The following is a 23,219-nucleotide window of genomic DNA, read 5'->3' as shown; positions in this document are numbered from 1 at the left end:
GCACCGGCCCGGCGGGCGCTGGGTGCGGGGCGGGCATCTCGGGACAAAGCCCCTCCGCGCCTCTTCCCGCTGGCGCCTCGCTCGCCTCTTGGGGCCTCTCACCGGCGTGCTTCCTTAGCCCTGAGGTTCTGGGAACCCGCCGAGCAGGAAATGCTGAGCAAGAGGGTCCTGGGCCACAGAACAGTCCCGCAGGCCTTGGGTCTGGTTCGTTTTCACGCGCAGCCCGCGGCCTCGGAAGAGCTCTCTGTGCAAGTCCAGCCTCCGAGACACGTTGTCTGCCGCGGCCTCCTGGCTCCTGCACGCTGGGCTCAGGGCAGCGCTGAACGGGGAGACGTTGTCATGCTTTGGAGCAGACTGAGCGCCATGGACTGCTCTGGCTGGGCGTTCCCCGGTTTGGCGAGCCGGGGACACAGAGTGGCCACCAAGGGTAGCTAACAAATTGTTTCAATTACCTGACTTAACTTTTAAGCCCCCCCCCCCCCAGGTCTGTGAACCGTGATCTACGGTCTGCAAAGTGATTGTGGGCTTTCAAATGTTGGAACGGGGGTATAATGGAAAAGAGAGTCTGTCTTCCTCCCTGAACACCACCGCTAGGAGTATCTAGCACCAAGAAATCTGGAGATGCAAAATTGGAAAAGCCGGGTTCACATTGCTTAGATTTCAGTGGGGAACCAGACAAGTCAATGCACTATAAGGGCACCACAAGACAGGTTAGCCGGGGAGAGGCTCCTGTATTCATCTGATGGAACAGGGAAGGCTTCCTTGGGAAAGGGGCGGTTGAGCAGAGTTTTGAAGAAAGAAGAGCATTCCCAGCAAAAGACAAGTACAAAGGACGGCTGAGGTGTGAAAGAATATGTTTCCAGGAAATTGCAAGTAACTGGATATAGCCAGGGCTAAGGGAGCTGGAGTGGCAGGGAGTGTGGGTTCAGAGCTAGTTGGGGAACACCTCTTGGTATGTCTTGCTAAACAGTTTTTGAACTTTATCCTGGAGGCGTCCCCATGCGTATTCAGTCTTCTCTCTTTTATTTAAATGGTGCATGCAGGGGCCGGCCCGTGGCATAGCGGTTAAGTGCCCACGCTCCACTGCTGGCGGCGGGGGTTCAGATCCTGGGCACTTGCCCATGTGCCGCTTGTCAGGCTGTGCTGTGGCAGTGTCCTATATAAGATGCAGGAAGATGGGCACAGATGTTAGCCCAAGGCCGGTTTTCCTCAGCAAAAAAAAAGGAGGATTGGCATGGATGTTAGCTCAGGGCTGATCTTCCTCGCAAAAAAACAAAACAACAAAACAGGTGCATGCCAGTCACACCGAACTATCTGCAGTTTCCCAGAGGCACTTTTTCACCTCTCTGTGCTTTTGTTCTGGCTGACAAACACCTAATTTTTCCAATCTTAGATGTTACCTTCTCAAATACCACCTCTGGTATAAAGTTTTTCCTTTTCACTAGCAGTTACTAGAAGTCTAATGCTGCCAGGCAGGGTACTAGGGCTTGATAATGTGAAAATCACGAAGTCATGGTCTCTGCCGGCAAGGAGGTCACCACGTAAAGGAGAAGTTGTGTGATAAATGCAAATAAAGGAGTATTGGGGTGCTGAGTAGGGGGACCTGGCACCGTCCAGATGAGTATCCAGGCTGAGAGACAGGCAGTTGTGAAAACATGAGCAGTTAATAAAGAACAGTAAGTGAACAATAATAAATATTGTTCATGTGTTATGTAGGTGTTGTAGTCCCAAAGTTCCTTCTCTACTGTAACATGAACTGTGTCTATGAATCTAACATTGGTTAAGCATGTGAAATGAGCTTCAGTACTGTGTATATCAAATCACTTCAACCAAGAGTTTCCACAATAAATATTACCATGTCTAGTGTTTCATAAATCCTACCATGTTTAGTGTTTCTTTTTGCCTAAGGAACCCAGTTGAAATTCCCACAACTTTTAGAAAGATGGAAGTGTGATACAAATAAGATAACCTCCTTGAGAGTGCGCACCTAAGACTATGAAACATGATATTGAAAATGCTTTTAAAATCTGCAACCTCACTAAGTGAGCTTAATTGTTTATTAAGAATAACATAAGGGGCATAAAAGTTGGTTACAAGAAGGGAAAAACTGTACTTATTTGCTTGTGTGTGCATAGAATATTTCAGAAGGATACCCCAAAACTTGTAATATGGTTGCTTGTGGGGAGAGCTAGGTGCTGGGGAGAGGCGGATGAGAGGGAGACATTTCACAATATACCCTTCTGTAACTTTGGAATATTTAACCCATTTGAATGTGGTATTTATTTAAAAATTAGAAAAATATAAAATTTCCTCCTCCCAGTGTAAGCTTTGAACTAGTAACTTGTCACCCCAACAGCAAAATTAGGTGATTCTTAGTTGCCTTAAAAAACATCAATACATATGTTCCGTTTGACATTTTTCCCTTTATAGAAACTTATCTCAGTGATGCTGAAAATATGTCCTGATGAATATTCTGGCTTTTCAGTAATAGAAGTTAACACTTTTAAGAAGCACTCTTATTTACATAAAATGCAAAAAGATTAGCAATAATTTAGTATGTGATCTTTTCTTGTAAAGAAATGAGATCATATTATACATGCTGTTTGCACTTGCCCTTTTACTTAATTTATTGTCATCCTACCAGGTCAGAATAAATAAATATACCTTGTTATTTTTAACGACTTTATATTAGATAGTATGCAGGCACTATAATTTATTTAACCATTCCCTTATTGATGAACATTTTGGCAATTTCCAATGCTTTGCAAACAATGCTGCAGAGAAATTCTCAAATACAGCTTTGGGCACTCAAGCAAGTATATCTGTAAGATGGACGTCTAGAATTGAAATTGCTGGGTCAACGCGAATGCAAATTTAAAATTGTAATAAATAACTTTCCATGTCAGTTTGTACTGCCGCCAGCAGCATGAGTGGGTGTTGCCAATATGGAGGGTTCTGTGTTTTTTTAAATCTTTGCTAACCTTAGGGATTAAAATGTGATATCTGTTGTTTTAATTTGAGTTTCTTTAATAATGTGGTTAAGCATCTTTTTATTTATTTATTTTTTGGTGAGGAAGATTAGCCCTGAGCTAACATCTGTTGCCAATCCTCTTTTTGCTGAGAAAAATTGGCCCTGAGCTAATATCTGTGCCCATCTTCCTCTACTTTATATGTGGGACACCTGCCACAGCATGGCTTGTTAAGTGGTGCATAGGTCTGTGCCCAGGATCCGAACCTGTGAACCCTGGGCCATGAAAGCAGAGCACGTGAGCTTAACCACTACACCACCGGGGTTGGCCTCTTAAGCATCTTTTAAATGTTTACCAACTCTTCTTCTGTCAACTGTCCATTCTTTTTATTGGACCGTTTTTCTGTGGTGTAACTCCACTATGTTAATGATATGTAATAGCACTTGACATTAGAGATAGTAGGTCTTAGTCTGTCGTGTGTCTCAGTTATTTTCTCTGATGTATTGTAGCTTTTGACTTAGTACCTGTATCTCTATGTATATATTTTGGCCATATAAAGCTTTTAATTTTATTTAGATAAGTTTTAACTCTTCTTTTTTGACTTTTGCATTTCTTTTCTTCTCCTCCCTTCTCTCCGCCTCCCCCTTCTCCTTTATTTGTTATGTTTAGAAAGGCTTCACCAATCCAGCATTATCAATGTATTCTCCCAGGTTTTCTTCTAGTACTTCGTGGTTCCATTTTTTACATTTAAATCTTTATTCGACCTAGAATTTGTTTTGGTGTGAGGGCTGAGGATTATTTGTAAGTAACTGAGCTTCATTTTTTTTCCAAATGGCCAGCTAGTTTGTCTAACACAATTTTAATACTCTATCTTTCCTGAGTAATATGAAATGCCACTTTAATTGTATACTAAGTTTCCATTAAAATACATTTTGTTTTTATACAGAGGAAAGTTAGTAATTTGTTTCATAACCAGCCCCTTAGTAAATGTTCTTATGTGACTTTTTTTTTAATGCTACAGAGTAAAGTGGTTTCTTCCTTTTCTTTTTTTTTTTTGAGGAAGATTGGCCCTGAGCTAACATCTGTTGCCAGTCTTCCTCCTTTTTCTTTTTCTCCCCAAAGTCCCAGTACATAGTTGTATATCCTAGTTGTAGGTCCTTCTAGTTCTTCTATGTGGGATGCCACCTCAGCGTGGCTTGATGAGCAGTGAGTAGGTCTGAGCCCAGGATCTGAACTGGCGAACTCAGGGCCACTGAAGCGGAACTCGAGAACTTAACCGCTGTGTCACCGGGTCGGCCCCTAAAATAAATACATTTTAATGTCTGGGAGGCCTGTTTCCCCTCATTGCTCCTTCTTTTCACAATTTTTCTGGCATTTTCTAGTGTGTTTATTCTTCCAGATGAACTTAAGAATATTTCTGGCAGATTCTCCCAAAATCCCACTTTGATTTTGATTGTGGTTACAGTGCTCTTATATATCAGTCAGTTTGGGAGAATTAACATGTTTATAATGCTGAATCTTCCTACGCATGAACAAGGTATACTGTGCATTTAACTGTATATTTCTTTATTGTGTTTTATACTTTTTTTTTTAAACTAGGTCCTGATCACTTCTTCCTAAAGATGTTACTAGATGTTGTCTTTTTGTTGCTATCACAAATGGTCTCTTTGCTTACCATTATATTTTATTTCAGTAACCATGTGACCAGATCACAGGTGTCCATGGTGGTAGCTGGAGATGGCTGGAGGCTTGTCAGGAGCCAAGTCATAAGGGCTTAAGCAAAATGCTAAAGTTTGAATTTTATCTTGAAAGCTCCTGAGAGATACTGGAAGATTTTAGGGATAGGGTTATATAACCTCTAACAGCTGACTTTTTTTTTTTTTGGAGTGTCTGTCAGGCACTGTGCTAAACTCTTTACAAATGTTGTCATGTTTTAATCCACATCAACCCTATTTTACAGATGATTTGATGATATTTACATTTTAGACTAATCTTTTGGGTGCTAATGTGAAGGATGGATTCGTAGGAAGCTTCCATGATGAGAGCTCAGATTAGAAGTGGTAAGGCCTCAACAGTGGACATGGAGAGGGAGGGAAACGTAAATACAGAGGTGGCGTCTGCAGGTGGTGGTGACTGGGTGCAGGGATGAGGGAGGAGTCATGGCTGCCTTCCAGCTTTCTGGCCTGAGCACCAGGATGATTGGGCTGCCCTTCCTGAGACGGGGAGTCCAGAAAGAGGAGGAAGAGGCCAGAATTATTGGGGGGGGCGGGGAATGAGTCTAATTTTGGATGTGTAGAATTACCACTATACATTTTTTCTTTAAAAAGAAAAAAATTTTATTGGAAAGCACAAAATGGAAAGTAAATCCTAGCTAAAATGCTATTTTTTGTGCTTGTATAAATTGATTTAAATTTTTGCAACATTTAGTTTTGAATTGACTGTGCGGCCTAGTGAGGCTGGAAATATTTTTTTGAGCGTCACCAGTTTGCTCTGGTTCTTCTCTTACCTTTCTGAGTACACACAGTTGCCGTCTTCTTTATGAGCTGTTCTCCACCCCCGGTTATTATTTTTTAAATAAACTTCTAGTTTCAGAAGAGTTTTAGAGTTACAGAAACGTTGCAAGGATAGTACAAGGAGTTCCTGTGTACCTGGCACCCAGTGTTCCCTACTGTCAACATCTTACTTTAGAACGGTACAGTTGTTACAACTAATGAACCAATATTGATACATTATTATTAACTACTGTCCGTTCTTTATTTGAATGTCTTTAGTTCTTACTTACTGTCCTTTTCTGTTCCAGGATCCCATCCATGATACCACATTACTTTTAATCATCATGTCTCCTTAGGCTCCCTCTTGATTGTGACGATTTCTCCGATTTTCCTTATTTTTGATAACCTTGACAGTTTAAGAAGTACTGGCCAGGTGTTTTGTAGACTATTCTTCAATTTGGGTTTGTCTAATGCTGTTCTCATGGTTTGACTGGGTTTATGGGTTTGGGGAGGACGACCACAGAGGTAAAGTGCTAGTTTCATCATATCATATCATATCCCGGGTGCATACTAAGAACATGACTTACACTGTGCATGTTGACCGTGATCACCTGGCTGAGCTGGTGGTGTCGGGTTTCTCCACTGTGAAGTTACTCCCCGGCGTCCATGCTGTACGCTTTAGAGAGAAGTCTTATCTTGATGGCATCAGCATGAAGGCATGGTCTGGCACGGTGTTTGTTGAAGTGAACTGGATCCCTATTATTTTGTGAGTCTCACAAAAGTCCTGCCAGATAATTTTCTCTATTTGACCTATAGGAAAATAAAGATTAGAGAATTTGAGTAACTTGCCCAAAGTCCCACAATAAATGGTCAAATTGGAATTTGAACCCAGTCTTTCTGAATGCAAAGCCTGTGCTCTTTCCCCACACCATTCTGACTTCACAGAGGGTTGTATTTACTTTGGCCATTTTCCTAAGTATTTGTAATGCAAAAGTATCCACAGATAATGTGGTTACATCCTTGGTTATATGGAAATTTAATTCCTCAATAATTCATCTTTTCAGTTTAAAGTTATACTTTAACTTCTCAGCCTCAAATTGGGCAGACCTCTGTGCCGATATTGCTTGATCCTGCGGTGGAATATCTTCTTTTTTAATCCCCTACAGAATTATGGAGGGTGGGTTGCAGCAGGGCCTGACTGGGAAAATGGGTACCAGTTAGGATGCTATTACAGTAGTATAAGACTGGCTGTAATTTGTGAGACTCAGTGTAAAATGAAAACATAGGGCCCCTTGTTCAAAAATTATTAAGAATTTCAAGACAGTGACAGCAGAAACCAAGCATGAGGCCCTTATAAGCATGAGACCCTGTGTGACTGCCCGGGTCCCACGCCTATGAAGCTGGCCCTGCAGCAGTAGAAGTAGTAGGTAAAGAGAGCCAATATTAGAGCAGTGCAAGTAGGAATGGAGAAGAGAGCGTGGTAACGCAGATATTGAAGAAGGAAACCTACAGGAATTGATTGATGGTTAGATGTGGTAGGAGAGTGGGCGGATGAAATACGGAATGTAAAGTTTCTGAGGGGGTGATGCACTCACTGATACAAGAAATCAAGGAGAACCAGGTTATCTTTGAGGGGAAAATGATGAGTTCAGTTTTAAACATATTAAGATCCAAGCATAGATATTCAGGAAGCACTTGGATATACAAGCATCTGTAGAAAAAGACCTGGAGGATACACTCCACACTGACAGTGCTTCTTACTTATCTCCAAGGTTGAGGACCAGGATGGAGGTGGGTGGAGGGTTGGGGACTTTAACCTTTTAAAGAAAGTATTCATGGGCCGGCCTGGTGGTACAAGCGGTTAAGTGCGCGCCCTCCGCTGCGGCGGTTGGCTGGTTCGGATCCCAGGTGTGCACCAACGCACTGCTTGTCTGGCCATGCTGTGGCGGCCTCCCACATAAAGTAGAGGAAGATGGGCATGGATGTTAGCCCAGGGCCAGTCCTCCTCAGCAAAAAAAGAGGAGGATTGGCAGATGTTAGCTCAGGGCCGATCTTCCTTACAAAAATAAATTTGAAAGAAAGTATTCATGTATTTCTTGTGTAATTGAGAAATAATATTTTTATTAATGGAAATCAAGTCACGAAATATTATTGTTTGTAAGAGAAGTAGATTCAATCTGAAAATAAAAGTTTCAAAAAGTTTATAGTGAATCGAAAGGCTTTTATGATAGAATAGGTTTGCAGCCACGTATTTTCTGTTGCTAGTACCACGGTACACATGATTCGGAATAGGCTCTTTACTGTTCTTGAACTTTTTTTGAGCACCCACATTCTATTGGTTGCTCTACAGGGTGTATAACTTTAAAAGCTTACCTTAAATTTTATTTTTACATTGTATCTCTATGTTTTTTGATAACTGGCTTGTGAGCATTTTTGTATTTTAGTGTATAGTGTATAACTCTCCTTTCTTTCCATTACGAGTACTTTTTCTTGGGGGAGGTGATAGGGCGGTAGGAAGTTGGAAGTCAGAAGCTCAGGTTTAAGTTCTGGCTGTGCCTCTTATTGGCTGTGTGATCTTGGGAAAATTACCCAGCTTCTCTAAGTGTAGTTTCCTTATTGGTAAAATGGAGATGAAATTAACCTTATTAGGAATGTGAGAATTAAATGAGACTGTAAGTGAAATTTCTTTGTAAACTCTAAATTTTGTAAATTCATACGCTTTAGCTCTACCCAGGGTCTTTCTTAGTGAGCCTTCCACCTCCTTCCCAGCTGCATCTCCAACAGCCTACCTTCCCCAGCTTGTTTTGTCACCATCCCCCGAACGTGCCTTGAACTTTCCTGCCTCCTGAATTTTGCTTTCATTCATTTATTTGATCAACAAATGTTTACTGAACACCTCACTTCTCTCGAGGCTTTGTTTAAATATGACCTCCTCAACGGAGGCCTAGGTGTCTGCCCTATTCAGAACTGCAGTCTGCTGCCCTCCTCGGCACTCGTGGTCCCCTTTACCCTCCTCTGCGTTTCCTCTTTCCATTGCACTTATGACATAGCACGTTATTTACCCATTGTCTCTTCTTTCCACACGCCTTCCCAACAGAATTGAAATGTTATTTGGGCAGGGGTCTTTGTTTTGTTTTGTGATGTTTCCCAGGCATCTAGAACACTGCCTGGTACAGAGTAGGTACCGAACCAGAGGTATTTGTTGAGCAAATGAATGGATGTGCATGTGCCAGACTTTAAACCAGGCTCTGGGTATACAGTTGTGAAGAAGCAGAGCTGGGTCCTGCCCTCATGCAACATCCAGCCTAGCACCATAGTCCGCTGGTTTTTCTGCCTGCCTGGGCTGCCCTCCTCTGGGAAACGTTGGAGTGACTAATTGTTGAGTTCAGAGTAGCCTTTCCTCTTAGCAGCGCGCAATTTTCAGACAATTTTGCTTTTAAATTAAAAAAAAATTCTAATAGAAAGGCGAGGGGGAGGGTAATGTATTCTATATAGTCACTCTAGGTTAAAGTCAACAATTTTCCTGAACGCAAAGACAGAATAGTATTCCCTTTAAAGCTCCAGGCCTTGTAGATAGCTGAGAGAGCTCATGGGGTATATTGGTTAAATTTTTCTTTCTTTCTTTTTTTTAACCTGAAGGAAGATTGCTGTAATTTTTCATACTTTTGAAGGATGAAAGGCCACGCAGTGAACATGTTTATTGCTGTCTTTTTGTAAATTGTGGAATGCTTCATCCCTGAGATCCTGACCTATTTCCTGAGGTTCTCTGTATGCAGTTTGTCAATATGAGTTTTTATATTGCTAGAACTCTTTCTTAAGAAAAGAGATTTAAAAAGCTTAAATTGAGTGTATTTAAAAATAATCTGCTGATCCAGCACACTTAAAACAGTGTGTCAGCAGCTATTCTGTCTCCTTCCCTGTTCTCCCACAGGCAGCCACATGATCCAGGGAGCCGCCGAGACTGGGCTACACCTGCAGGATGGAATGAAGGATTAAGGAAGAACCCTGCTTCACAGGTAGGTATGCACCTGAGCTAAATGATTTTTAATATCCCTTCCAAATCTGAGACTCTTGATAATTTTAATTCCTAAATCCTGTTTGTCCTCATTTATTTGAATAACCCAGTTGATAACATTTTGTGTGTTTATCTTCTAGATAATTATTTTAATTCTTTATCTCACTTTGCTATTAAATATCTTCTAACTTAAGTTTGATATTCCATCTGAATTTCTTTCTCTGCTCATAAATTCTGATGTAGATGTGAATCGTTTAGCCCCAGGATCTTCTTTTTCAGAAAAAAAATTGATGAAAGGAAACTTGTGGAAGTAGCCTCACTTTGTTGGAAATAATTTCTATGGTGTCCCGTAAACCCATGATATGACATAAAAATCTACTTTGTAAGATTTTTTTAGTATCTTCTTGCACTTGGAAACAACTCAATTTTGTTAAACAATTGTTGCAATGTGAATAAATTCTAGAACATCCTCAACAAAACAAAGTACAAAACAAGAGAAAAACCAACTCAAGACCCCTAAGCAAGGTCCTCTCTAATACTCTTGACCGATTTTTAAGCCCTCTTGTGTGCCTACCTCACCCTGTGGACACACCTCTATCATTGCATTTATGTAAATACGTATAACGTATTATAAACATTGATTGCCATGTCTTCTTCCAGAAAGGGTTCATAGCCATTTCCAAGGATACAAGAAAAGCCCAAAAAACAAAAAATCACACTCCCCCACCCCCCAAGATGCCATAGATTAAAAGTGCAGAGAATGAAGAAATAAAAACATGGGTAGAGACGAAATGGAGCCAGGGACAAAGATAAAAGTGCATATAGGAATGACCTTCACATTTGCTACAGCTGGGCCCTGAATTTGTCTCTAGGCTGACAGCCTCATGGATCCCACAATTCATGGTGTCCATAGATAAAGAAACAAACCTGTTACTCTTGAGAAGTGAAACTAGTCCCGGAACTGAGATCAGATTGGACTGTCTCCCAGGGATGCTCATAAAGAGAACATTGTGTTACATGAGGAGCAGTGTCCTTGACAGCATCCCTGACGGGACCAGGTCACAAGGATGCCTCTTACAGCCCGGTGGCAGCACACCAGAAAGCGATTCAGTGAGTTAAATCTGTTTCTGAGGTGGAGCGCTCGTGATCGTGGCTTCACAGTGTTTTCTGTCCTGCACCTAGGACAGTTACTGGCATATGGCAAGTGTCAAGAAGTATTTATTGAGTGAGTGTCACATGGAGAAGACCCAGTTCGAAGACCTCTCTCTAGAAAGGCCCCCCGATTACCAAGACCTAAAATCCTGCTCCCCAACTCTGCACCCCTTTGGTTGCTATCAAGCAATACAGTTAGGAAATATTTCTTCTACTGTTGGGTTAAACTGCCATTTCAATATTTTTTTTTTAAAGATTTTATTTATTTATTTTTTCCCCCAAAGCCCCAGTAGATAGTTGTATGTCATAGCTGCACATCCTTCTAGTTGCTGTATGTGGGACGCGGCCTCAGCATGGTCGGAGAAGCGGTACGTCGGTGCACGCCCGGGATCCGAACCCAGGCCGCCAGCAGCGGAGCGCGTGCACTTAACCGCTAAGCCACAGGGCCGGCCCTGCCATTTCAATATTTTAATGTTACATTTCTTTTTGTGTGTGTGTGTGTGTGAGGAAGATCAGCCCTGAGCTAACATCCATGCCAATCCTCCTCTTTTTGCTGAGGAAGACTGGCCCTGGGCTAACATCTGTGCCCATCTTCCTCCACTTTATATGGGACGCCACCACAGCATGGCCCGACAAGCAGTGCATCGGTGTGCACCCGGGATCCGAACCCGGGCCGCCAGCAGTGGAGCGCGTACACTTAACTGCTATGCCACGGGGCTGGCCCCGTAATGTTACATTTCTCATGTCTTCTCCAAATATGGGAGTGGGCTCAGGGGCGTTTGTGTATGTACACACTTGCTGGTGGTGGTAGTGGTGGTGCTGGGTCAGGAAAGTACTGTAGTCTTCAAACTGGGAGGTCAGTTTCCAGGTGACCTTGAGAGTGCTATTGGCTTATAGCCTTCAGAGCAGAGGCAGGGCTGGTGATGATGCCAGGGTGGGCCTCTGCCATTGGTCTCTGTGCTGAGCATCAGGAAGCCCCAGTCACAGATCACAGTGGCACTGGCATTAAAAGAGACTCAGCAGGGCAAGCCTGGTGGCGCAGTGGTTAAGTTCGTGCCTTCTGCATTGGTGGCCCAGGGTTCCCCAGTGCAGATCCTGGGTGCGGACCTACTCACTGCTCATCGAGCCATGCTGAGGCGGCATCCCACACAGAAGAGCTACAACTTTACAACTATGATACACAGCTATGTACTGGGGCTTTGCGGGGGAAAAAAGAAAAAAGAGGAAGATTGGCAACAGATGTTAGCACAGGACCGATCTTCCTAAATAAATAAAAAAAAAGTGGTTGGTATGGTTTGAATGTTTAAAAAAAAAGACTCAGCGCGGAGCTGACTCAGGGCTCTTTATGGTCCTGTAGAGGGACTGGGGTTGAGTTGAGCTCACAGGTTGAGGTTCAGTTGTTTTAGCTGGCAGAGTTAGAGGCTTGGGGGTAGGGCGTGGTGGAAGCGTCTTTCTTTCTGGAGGGTGTCACCACCTCTCATTTCTGACTGTCATCTCCCTGTTGTCATTGACACTGAAGAGCAGGAACTTGGTCCCTATGTGCAGCTTTCTACCTGCATAGTCACAATGATGTCTTCATCACGACGAAGATGCTCTTCATCCTCTGGTGTGTAACCTTACCTTGTTCTTACTTCAACAGCAATGGCACTGCCAGACCTAGGACAGGAAATGGGAAAAGGCAGTGTAGTGGTTAAGAATAGGGATTCTGGAAGCTGACTCCCTGGGTTTGAATCCTGGCCCTGCAACAAGCAAGTTACTTATCCTTCCTGTGCCTCAGTTTCCTCATTTGTAAAAGGGGATAATAATAGTACCTAGCTCATAGGGCTATTGTGAGGACTAAATGAGTTAATACATGTCAAGTGCTTAGAATCGTGTCTGCATGTAGTAAACATTATATAAGTGTTTGCTAATAATAATAATGGTCATAAGAATTACCATCCTATTCTAGCAGAGGTACTAATATAGCTAGTAAATCACCATATTGAGTTACTAAAATATTGATTGAGTGCCTACTATGTGCTAGGGTCTTTTCTATATAAGGGTGAGAATTCTGAGAGGTGAGAATCAATAGGGTCTAGTAAAGTCATAGACTATCACAGAGAGAAAGGCTAAATCTATATTTTCTAAAAAATATTTGTGTTCCTTTTTCTCCTCAATTACATATGCCATGTCCCCTCTAAGACTTCAGGGAGAAGTCACATGGGTGGGAAGTGAGGTCTCTTCTGTACCAAAAGTTCTTTGGAGAGTAGTTAAAAACTTTTGTTACAGGCCATATAGTTTAGAGTGATATTATTCTGTGTAACTAGATGTTTTACTCTGGTTGAAAGTATGGTGAAGAAAGAGTAAATTTAATTAAACGGTGTTGTTTTGACCTGCAGAGCTGGAGCTTTGGTGGTGAAAAGAGTGACAAGATAGGAGGGTCCCAGGGTTGTCTGAATAGTGTAAAAGTGTAGACATACAAATTTGTTGTCAAGAGGAGCCAAACCATGGTCAGGAAAATGCCCTGGGCCTTGAGGCTGAAGTATAAGGAGAAAGACAAATGGGAGAAAGAGCAGCTGGGTCAGTGTCGGAGAGACTGGCAGGAAGGATACCGATGGGTTCTGGAGGGTAGAAAGCGCAGAGGGAAGTGTGTGAAAGGTGAATGGTGCTGGGGCTGTGCCCGCCAGGCTGCAACCTCCCTGAAGGCAGGGCTGTGTGTGGCTTGCTGACTTCTCTGTCCTCAACACCAGGTCACTGCCTAACTCAGAGGAGGCACTGTAAGTGGTTCTTGAGTGGGTACAGACATCAAGGTTGGAAGAAACCACAGTTGTAAACCATTTCGTCTAAGATCCTGTCCCATAAAATAATTAGAATGATCCTTTAAAAATATGTCACTGTGGGTGGTTGGAGGTGGCAGGGCTCAAAAAAAAGTCACTCCTCTGATTCAAATCGTTTGATGGTTTCACGTCTCACCTAGAAATCCACATGACTTCCTTTTTCTTTTAGGTCTGTGCTCAAAAAAGGCCTTCCGCAATACACAAGTTTCCTCATCACTTTCTATCCTGCTTTTTCTTTTTTTTTTTTTAAAAGAGTATTTTTCTTTCACTACATGTCTTTTTTGTGTGTGAGGAAGATCAGCCCTGAGCTAACATGTGCCAACCCTCCTCTTTTTGCTGAGGAAGACTGGCCCTGGGCTAACATCCGTGCCCATCTTCCTCCACTTTATATGGGACACCACCACAGCATGGCCTGACAAGGGGTGTCTCGGTGCATGCCTGGGATCCGAACCCGGGCCGCCAGCAGCAGAGTGCATGCACTTAACCACTACACCATGGGGCTGGCCCCTGTCATGCTTTTTCTTTACAGCACTTATCCCCACATGACCTGTATCTTTCTTTGTTTATGGTCTGCCTCTCCCTACTCTTCTCTCTACTATATTGTAAGCTCCTTGAAAGCAGGAACTTTGTTTTGTTCACTGTGGTAGCCCCAGCATCTAAAACAATGCCTGACATGTAGAAGGTGCTCAAAAATACTTGTTGAATGAATGAATGTGTGCCCGCCAGTGGAGACCTGGAGCATCTCTGATTTTATCCGGCTAGAGGCCAAGACACTGGAGAATGTGGGATGCAGGTGTCCACGTGGGCTCCTACAGCCATGGCCCTCCTACCAGACCAATGAGAAGAGCTGAGCTTGACAATGCCAGGAGCCCAGGCCCTTCTGTTCTGGGAGTTGCTGTTAACTATCTGTAATTGTGAGGTTGAGGGCCTGGATAGTACAGGATTCACGTGGTTTGAGAATGGTACAAGGGCAGCACCATTAACCTTTAAGTTAGCCAATAAACTTGACTGAGTGGGTTTGAGAAATTGAAAGAAAGCCCCTGTGTTTGGGTATGTGGACAGGCAAAGAGAGAGTGGTAGATGGGATTAGAGAGAGAGATAGGATCTTCTCTAAAAGTAAGACTAAACAATGAGTTCAGTCTTAGTTGGTTGAGCAGTAGAAGCCCGTGAAAGGATTGAAGCAGGGGAGTGACAGGATCAGATTCGTATTTTGAAACATTTTCTCTAGCTGCAGTGTGAATGGACTGGAGGAGGCAGGAGTGAATTAGGGAGAAAATGAAGAACATTCCAGAGGAAATAACATGAACATCAGGGAATGCAATAGAGTATAGCAATTGGGCCAGGGCTTAGCAGGGATAGCTTATCAATTTCTCTAGAGTATTGGGGGGAGGGGGTGGTCAATATTGGTGGTACAAGGCCGGGGATGAAGAGATGGTGGAAGGTAAGGCAGGATAAGTTAGAAGGGCTTCCTGTGACTTTATTAATATGTTTACAAGAAATTTCAGGAGAGACCATCGCAACATCCTCAATTTACACAAATAAGAATTGCTGAATTGAAATTGCCACAATTAAAAATAAAAAAAATCCCCCAAAAGCCCTGAGCAGGCTAACAACACACATTTATCATGGTGTACAGTTTGAAGCATTTGCCTTCCCTCAGTGAATGTCAGACTTGAGCAAGCATCAGGATAACCTGGTGGGCTTGTTAAAACAGATTGCTTGGCCCCACCCCAGAGTTTCAGAATCAGTAAGCCTGGGGTGAGGCCCGAGAATTTGCATTTCTAATAAATTCCCAGGTGTTGTGAGGCTACTGATACTGATCCAAGGGTTACGCTTTGTGAGCTACTACATTAGATAATTCTGCAGACTACTCTTTATTAATTTCTATATATCTGTTTGTGATAAATCTTTGGTTCTGGGGTCCATGAAAGCCTTAAGTGCCTGCCATGCCCTTAGCCATGCATTATGCCATGTGACCCTGCTTCTCTGGCTAGTAATACTCTGTAGACTAAAGGCTAGACCTAATAGGCTGGGCGTGGAAACTCTGCCCAATTTTGCACAATATATGGTGAATAATCCAATTAGAATAATCCAATCCAACTTTGAATGCAAGACACACGAAGGCAGGTCAGGTAGAAGCACAGGCTAAGAGAAGCTTAATTCTGAGGGAACAACAAAACTGGTCAGGTCACCAGAGCCTCGTCTTTTTACCTGGAGCAGTGTGAACCACATTCTGCCACCATGAGGCCCGTGGGGCTGCTGAGATGCTTCCTGTGTTCCCCCACTTCCTGGTGTGACCCTGATATAAACCGGCATCTTCTCTGCTAAGAAGTCTCTCTTCCGTGTTTCCTGGAAGATCCTCCCACCCTCTGTTTTAATAGCTCTGATATCTCCATCGCACCTTTGAGTCGCTGCTTTTCTATGGAAGGAAACATTCCACCTTGATCAAGAAATGCGACACCCTAAGGCTCAGTTTCTATTGAGTTTGAGAAAAATTATAAACTATGCCTTCATTCACGAGATAGGAATTTTTCTATCTGCCCACATGCCTTCCAATAATTGCAACACATGACTTTTAGGGAACATCCTGGAATTACTATAAAAGTCAGTAAACATCTCATTCCAGCATCCTGCTTCTCTCCTCCCTTATTGCTCCTCAGTCAGTTCATTTAGTGAAGACAGCACTCAAAGAATCTTAGCAGGTCTCCCCGCTTCTAGCCCCTCCAGTCCTTTCTCCCCCGAAAAAGGAGAAAGCAGATTGTAGTTTTGAAAGGCGGAGGGAAAACAATGCTACAAGTAGGTACCGTCTGCGGCCAAAAAGATGGCCTTAAAGGTAGCGAGCTTTTCCTTACGGAGGGAGTGTCAAGAGGCTGCACGGCTGCCTAGAAACGGCCGCAGAGGGGATAGCTGCCTGAAGTCTCCTCCAACTCAGAGACTGAGAGGCGGGGACAGGGGAGCGGGTCTCGGATAGAGAGATGCTGACAGTGCTCGTCCCCACCGGATTATCTTCCAGGAACCACAACTGAACCACGGCCCAGTGAGGGACCAATTGGGGCGGGGACTTCCCGATCCGGGCATCGGGCAAGACTCTCGTAGCCAATCCTCGGAGAGGCACGGGTGACGTCACTGGTTGCGCTGCAGCCTGTCTCGCGACGTCATCCTGCAGGGCCGGAAGTGGTGCGGCACGGAGGAGTGACGTGACGTGCCGGTCCCCGCCGTCTCGAGGTAAGGCAGTGGTGGGCCTGCCGCCTCTGCCAGCCGTGTTGAAGGCGTGGGTGTGGGCCTTAGGCTAGTCCGGTACTGCCCGTGAGTGCTGGGCCTTGAATAACGCTCTCAGGGCTTCTTTCCTGGCAGGGCCTGCCCCATCCTCTGGCTCCAGGGCGCTCGGCATCTCACTGCCCTCCTGCTCCCTCGGGCGGTGTTTGGGCGGCGCTCACCTTGGTCTCTGCCCCTCTTGGCGTTCGCTCACCTGTGGCCCCGACACCTGTACCTAGGTTGGTCGCAAGACAAGCAGAGAAAAGATTAGAGGGTGGGCACTGTCCAACCCAAGGAGGCGGCTCAGCTTGTCGGGAAGGACCTTGTTTCCTCCTGAAACGCTCCCTGAAAGGAACTCGAGGGCCCTCCACAGCGGCCTCAAGGAAGGCCAGAAGAAGCAAGCCTTCTCTCTCGCGGACTGGTGATAGCGGCTCAACAAAGCAGGGATCTAATTTCCATTGGAATTAATGTGGTCCAGGTTTGCAGGCTTTTGGGAATTTGACTTATATTGGAGGTCGTTAGAGCACTTGAGACAGGACTGTTCGTGTGGGGAGACAATACAGATTGGTGCCCTTTCACCATGGTTGCACAGTCAGAGCTGACGGTGGTCTTTTTACATGTCCTTAGCTTCTACTTCTGCCTTCACTATTAACAAGAGTGATAATGGTGTTGAATGCTTACTTTTTGCCAGATACAGGTTTAAATACTTCCTCATTTAGCCCTTGTGACAACCCTGTGGTGCAGAGCAATTATTTTTTTATTTTTATTTTTTTGTGAGGAAGATCAGCCCTGTGCTAATATCTGCCAGTCCTCTTTTTTTGCTGAGGAAGACTGGCCCTGGGCTAACATCAGTGCCCATCTTCCTACACTTTATATGGGATGCCGCCACACCATGGCTTGACAAGCAGTGCGTCGGTGCACGCCAGGGATCTGGACGGGGGAACCCTGGGCTGCTGCAGCGGAGCGCACCGCACTTAACCGCTTGCGCCACCGGGCCGGCCCCCAGAGCAATTATTAATATCGTTTTACAGCTGAAGAAATAAAGGCTCAGGTTAAACAACTGGCCCCAAGTCACTCAATGAGTAGGTAGTAGAGCCACAATTTAAGGTTAAGCTTAACCTTAGCCTGAAAGTTCTCCACTATTCTATATTGATTGTCTTCAGTTGTTCACTGAGCTCCCAAACACCTCACTCCGTTGTTATCTACTATTTTATGGAGAAAATTGAGGTCATCAGATGTGCTTTCCCTCAAATTTCTGCACCTGCTTTTCCTTCTTACATAGTCTTCTGGATTTACACCCACCTCTACCTTTCCCTCAGTCTCCAGATGAGCTGTCTCCTCTGATCAAAGCAGATCCTTTTATCTTTGCTTCTGACCTTTCTTTTATACTTTCACCTCTGAGACCTTGTTTTCATTTGTCTTTTCAGCCCATCTATGTCCCAGTCATGTATAAACAAGGTCAGGTTTTTCAGATCCCTGCCTACCCCCCCAACCCAAGCCAGAAAGAAAGAAAAAGTTATTGGTGATCCATCTTCCTTTAGCTGTCATCCGGTAACTCTCTTCCCCTTCTTATCCAAACTGTTTTAAAGAGTGTTCTAAATTCTGACTCTGTTTCCTCACCTCCCATTCGCTCTGCAGTCTAGCTCTCAGACCTGTCATTCCCCTGAAATTATACCCAAAGGTCACTAGTGATTGGTGATGAAACCAGGTAGGCATTTTCAATCATTGCTGCACCCCTTTGCTGCTTTTTTTTCTTTTGTGAGGAAGATCATCCCTGAGCTAACATCCATGCCAATCCTCTTTTTGCTGAGGAAGACTGGCCCTGAGCTAACATCTGTGCCCATCTTCCTCCACTTTATATGGGACGCGGCCTCAGCATGGCCTGAAAAGTGGTGCGTCGGTGCGCGCCCGGGATCCGAACCCGGGCCACCAGCAGCCAAGCGTGTGCACTTAACCGCTATGCCACGGGTCCGGCCCCCTTTTGCTGCTTTTGAAACTTGATGGTACCTCTCACTCCCTACTCCTTTGCTTTCCGGGACAATACACTCAGCTGCTTTATTTAACAAACGTTTATTGTGCTATAGAGATGAACAAGACAAAGTGCTTTCCCTCAGGGAGCTTACTTTCTAGCTGTTTCTCCATGTGCCTCTCTCACCAGTCATTTCTTTCCTAAAAGTTGGGTGTTTCCAAGGCTTGTGGCTTTGGCTCACTGCTCTTTTCATTCTGTACACATTGTCTGGGTGAGCACATCATCTGGCTTGGTTTTAACTCCCTCCTACATGCTCCTGAATCTAAGTTGTCAACTTAGACCTCTTGACTGAGTTTCACCCTCACCTCCCACTACCCTGCTAGACAGCTCTGCATGCAGTTCTCACAGACAGTTCAAATTCAGAGGCCTGAAACGGAACTCAACGTCTTCCTGAACTTACTTTTATCACATCCTTCATTAAGTCCTGATGATTTCACCCCCTTAATGTTTCTCAAATCTATGCTCTCTTCTCCATCCCCCCCTGTTGTCCTACTTACGGCCTCATCATCTTTCACCTGAAATATGACAGCCTTGTAACTGGTTTCCCTGCCTCTGGTCCTGTTCACCGCCTATCTCTTCTCCACGCTACTTGACTTTGGTTACAGCAAGACTGAGCGGCTTCCTGTGTGCTGTGCTCTCTCTCTCTGCGTTGCCCTTGCTGATCCCTGTGACTGGAGTCCTCTCCCTGATTCCTTTCTCCTCTCCCTGCTCCTCACCTAATTAGGCTGCCCTCTTTCACCTAGTTAACCTAGTTTATATAGAGGACTCATTTTAGGCCCACCTCCTACAGGAAACCTTCCTTGATGCCTCCTTTCACCAAGTCTGGGTTGGGTACTCCAGCTTTGTGTTCCCATAATACCCTTGGCACAGACCAATACATTATACTTACCACACTTGTTATAATTGTTTGTTTCCTCCTTGAGACTGAGCCTTTTGAAGGCAGGTGTGATGTATTATACGTGCATCATACAGTACAGGTGAAATGTATTATATCTTTATTCCCAGCACTAGAATGGCACAAGGCACATAGGCATGTAGTCATTTTGATTGAATGATCAAATGAGTGAAGCCAAAAGGTATATGGTGCAGTGATTAAGAACCCATTCTTTGGAATTAATTGAAAATCTACCTCTGGCACACGCTGGCTGTGTGGCGTGAACGTGTAACTTATATTCTCTAAGCCTTAAATTTTCCCTTCCTTAGAATAAGAGTTGTTGTAAAGATTAAATGAGATGTTGTAAGACATTTAGCAAGTGCCTAGCACATAATATACCTTTGATAAAGGTGTGCTGAATACCAGGGGATCCAGAAGTACAAGACCAGGCCTAGCCCAGGGCGGTGATCTCCAGGGCCCTTCCCTTGAGAGTTTCCTGAGTGAGTGGCCCTGATGCAGTGTGTTCACAAAGAGATTATAATCTCATGTGGAGAGTATTACATCAACATGAAAATTTCAGAGAAGGTAAATTGACCACACCCAATAACTAGATGTTAAGAAGAGAAGATAGCTCAGTGAAGGCCTCAGGGAGGAGGTGGGACTTGAAATTTGAGTAGGATTTGGGTTTCTAGGAGGGAGGAAAGAATGTAAGCTAATACCAGGAGATCATATTAAGAATGATTTATTTGGGAGATGTGATTCAGTACATTTTATCTGAAGGATGGATGTGTGTGCAAGGATGCACGTATGTGAGTCTAGGGGAAGGGAGAGGAGAGAGGGGTGGGTAAGTGGCACTAGTTTTGTGAAAAGTAGTGGAAGGTGAAAGAAATAACTAACCTCTGTGCAGTTAGAGTATGAGGGTCTTCAAGCCTGAGGGGTTTGAGACTGATCAGGGCTGAGCAAGTTTCCAGGCCTGTGTTGGACATTATGGTAGCCCTCAGCCATATGTAGCTATTTAAATTTAAATTAAGTTTTAAACAATCTTAAGGAATTCAGTTCCTCTGTCATACTAGCTACATTTCAGACGCTTGAGTGTCACATGCTAGCTGTGTTATGGGACAGAGCAGGTTTAGAACATTTCCTTCATTGCAGAAAATTCTACTGGACAGCCCTGTTCCAGGTCATCAGATTGCTGGCCTTGTGTGGCCTGTCAGATCACTTGGGTTTCTTACGAAATAATCAGAATTTCTTTCTGACCAGTCCTCACATTTCTGGAATGAAAGGTATGGAGCTGAGAAATAGAGAATTAGAATTCATTCACACAGGTGTGAGGATGTGTGGGATTGCCCAAAGAGAGGAGCAAAGCACCCCCATGAGAAGAAGAGGAGCCAGAGGAGGGCAGAGAGAAGGAGGGAAAAGAACCTGGGTGGGGTTATCATCTGGTCATTCACTTGCACATATTTATTGTATTCTTGAGGTATGCCAAGTGTTGTATGAAGTGCTAGGAATACATTGATAAGCAAAAATGGGCTTGACTTGTGCTTTCTTAGAGCTCGCACTTTGTGATATTTTACTGGAGGAACTATATTGAAGATTCAGGAACACCCATCCTGTATGCTCCCCATAGTCTAAAATGCTGCGTTCCTAGACGTTGGAACTGGAGGCCGACATGGGCCAAGATATTGCTTTTTTTTTTTTTATAATTTTATTTATTTATTTATTTTTCCCCAAAACCCCAGTAGATAGTTGTATGTCATAGCTGCACTTCCTTCTAGTTGCTGTATGTGGGATGCGGCCTCAGCATGGCTGGAGAAGTGGTGCGTCTGGTGTGCGCCCGGGATCCAAACCCGGGCCGCCAGCAGCGGAGCGCGAGCATGTAACCACTAAGCCACGGGGCGGCCCAAGGGCCAAGATATTGCTTAAGGTGAGTTGCATAAGCATTGTGCAGTCACTGCTTCAGCTTCTCAAGGAGTAGTAAATAGGAACGTCATAACTTCAGAACTTTGGGGAGAATAAAGCGTGTGAATGTGTGTTTGTGTTGGGCAGGAGGGGTAGTTCCTATTATTTTGCAACGGCCAGCCGTGCTCTCACTGCCCTTCAGATTCCTTCCTGGCCCTGCCCTCAAACTGTTCTTTCCAGGCTTCTTTTGTTGTCAGCATTAGCAGTTACTTACCACGTGACTTATTTCCCAATGCCTAGTGAAGACATACTTCACTTCTCAGTCCATTACCTGCTCCTTCATCAGTTTCTAGCAAGTGCAAACAGATGCCTCTCTGAACACGTAGCATTTAAAAGTGGGACCTGCCTGTAGCACCATCATCATTTGAGGCTCCAGGTTTAGGATGTTAGACTTACAGCTGGCTCTTCATGCTCTTGCCTCGACTTCACGAAGACCTGCTGAACTGCCCTTTGGACCTCACTTTGGCCCACATTATGTTAACAGCCTCCTGGCTAATCTCTGACTCTAGATTTCTCCACTCCAGCTTGCATACGTACAGCTGTGGCTTCACCTTACTGTGCAGCTCAGAACCTGCCAGTTGTCCCCTACTGATTGTTAAATCTAAACTTTTAGCCTACTGTTCTTTCAACACCTCTGCATTTTTTTGTGACTCTCTGGGGCAGCTCCTGTGGGTCAGCCAACTAAGGTCTGCTTTCCACCTCTGACCTGTGGCTTGTCATTGCTGAAATCTGTGCTGTCACTTGTGCTCTATGGAATGTCCTCTGCCACTCCTTTTCTTCCTTATCAGTCCCCTTGGCCTTTTCAACAGGGCCTTTCTGAAGCCTTTCCTGACTGATCCAATTCCTCTGACTGCACCTCAGCCCTCATTTGCTCACTCTGCTCTGCATGGTCCTGTCTTTGCAGATGGTAAGGGAACTCTGATTTTTAAAAATCTCGTTTATTTTCTGTCCCCCTTGGACACAAAGCTTGTGCAGAGGGCCTTCTAAGTGCTGCCTTGCCTACAGGGGACATTTCCCAAACAGAGGGTATTAGAGGCTTGAGCATTGATAAGCCCTGGAGTCTAGGGAGGCATCCCAAAGATCTCGTCCTGTCGTTGCTCTTAATTCCTTGCTCAGCCTCCCTGGGTGAGCTCATCCTCTCTCTCTGCGTCAGTTTCTGTGATATGTTGGTGCCATTCAGTCCATTCCTCTCCCTGAGCTTCCTACTCATATATCCCAGCTTGACCCTTGGATCTTCTGCAGGCAACTTAATCTAGTTGTGTTTCAATTTGAAATCATCCCTTCTTCACCTACCATTTACCCCCAGATTATGTCTCCTTATGTATTGCTCATTTTGGTTAATGTGTATTTCCAAATTAGAAATCTTGGTTGCTGTTTCCCTGTACTCCTTTGTCATGCCCCAAGTGCAGTCAGTAATTAAATCTACCTGCACGATTTCTTCTTCCTCTCCATCCCCTTTGTTCTGCCTTTCTTCAGGCCTCATCTCTCTCCCGAATTTCTTGTCTCTTTCTCTTCTATTGTTACTCTACATGGCCATGAGAGTTGTTTTTCAAAAGAACACGAGCACCTCTGCAGTTGTTGTGCAGGTTGTGTATTGCACAAACATGCTACATTCACATTTTAGAAATTGTAGGTTTATATATTTATTATGACAGTCT

At 44.3% G+C, this 23,219-nt stretch overlaps 1 protein-coding gene across 5 annotated transcripts in view; it reads left to right on the top strand.

Annotated features, from left to right (window-relative positions):
- The first annotated feature begins 61 nt into the window (after positions 1-61).
- APTX (aprataxin) overlaps positions 62-23,219 on the top strand; it is a 35,547-nt gene continuing 12,389 nt past the window's right edge. Inside the window, exons 1-2 of one of the 5 annotated variants that reach the window (XM_058565954.1) lie at positions 62-427; positions 9,393-9,477. Coding sequence is in view for 1 of the 5 variants with exons in the window: in XM_058565948.1 (XP_058421931.1) it covers positions 17,167-17,177 (11 nt within the window). In the remaining 4 variants the exon portion in view is untranslated. Of the gene's footprint in view, positions 428-9,392; positions 9,478-16,590; positions 16,670-16,690; positions 17,178-23,219 lie in introns of those variants that run through there. The other 4 variants (XM_058565952.1, XM_058565950.1, XM_058565948.1 and 1 more) reach the window with 4 other exon arrangements.

Source organism: Diceros bicornis, chromosome 22 (assembly GCF_020826845.1).
Source record: "Diceros bicornis minor isolate mBicDic1 chromosome 22, mDicBic1.mat.cur, whole genome shotgun sequence".
NCBI classification, from domain to species: Eukaryota; Metazoa; Chordata; class Mammalia; order Perissodactyla; family Rhinocerotidae; genus Diceros; species Diceros bicornis.
Note: the sequence above shows the minus strand (reverse complement) of the source record. Positions and strands in the feature narration are given on the sequence as shown.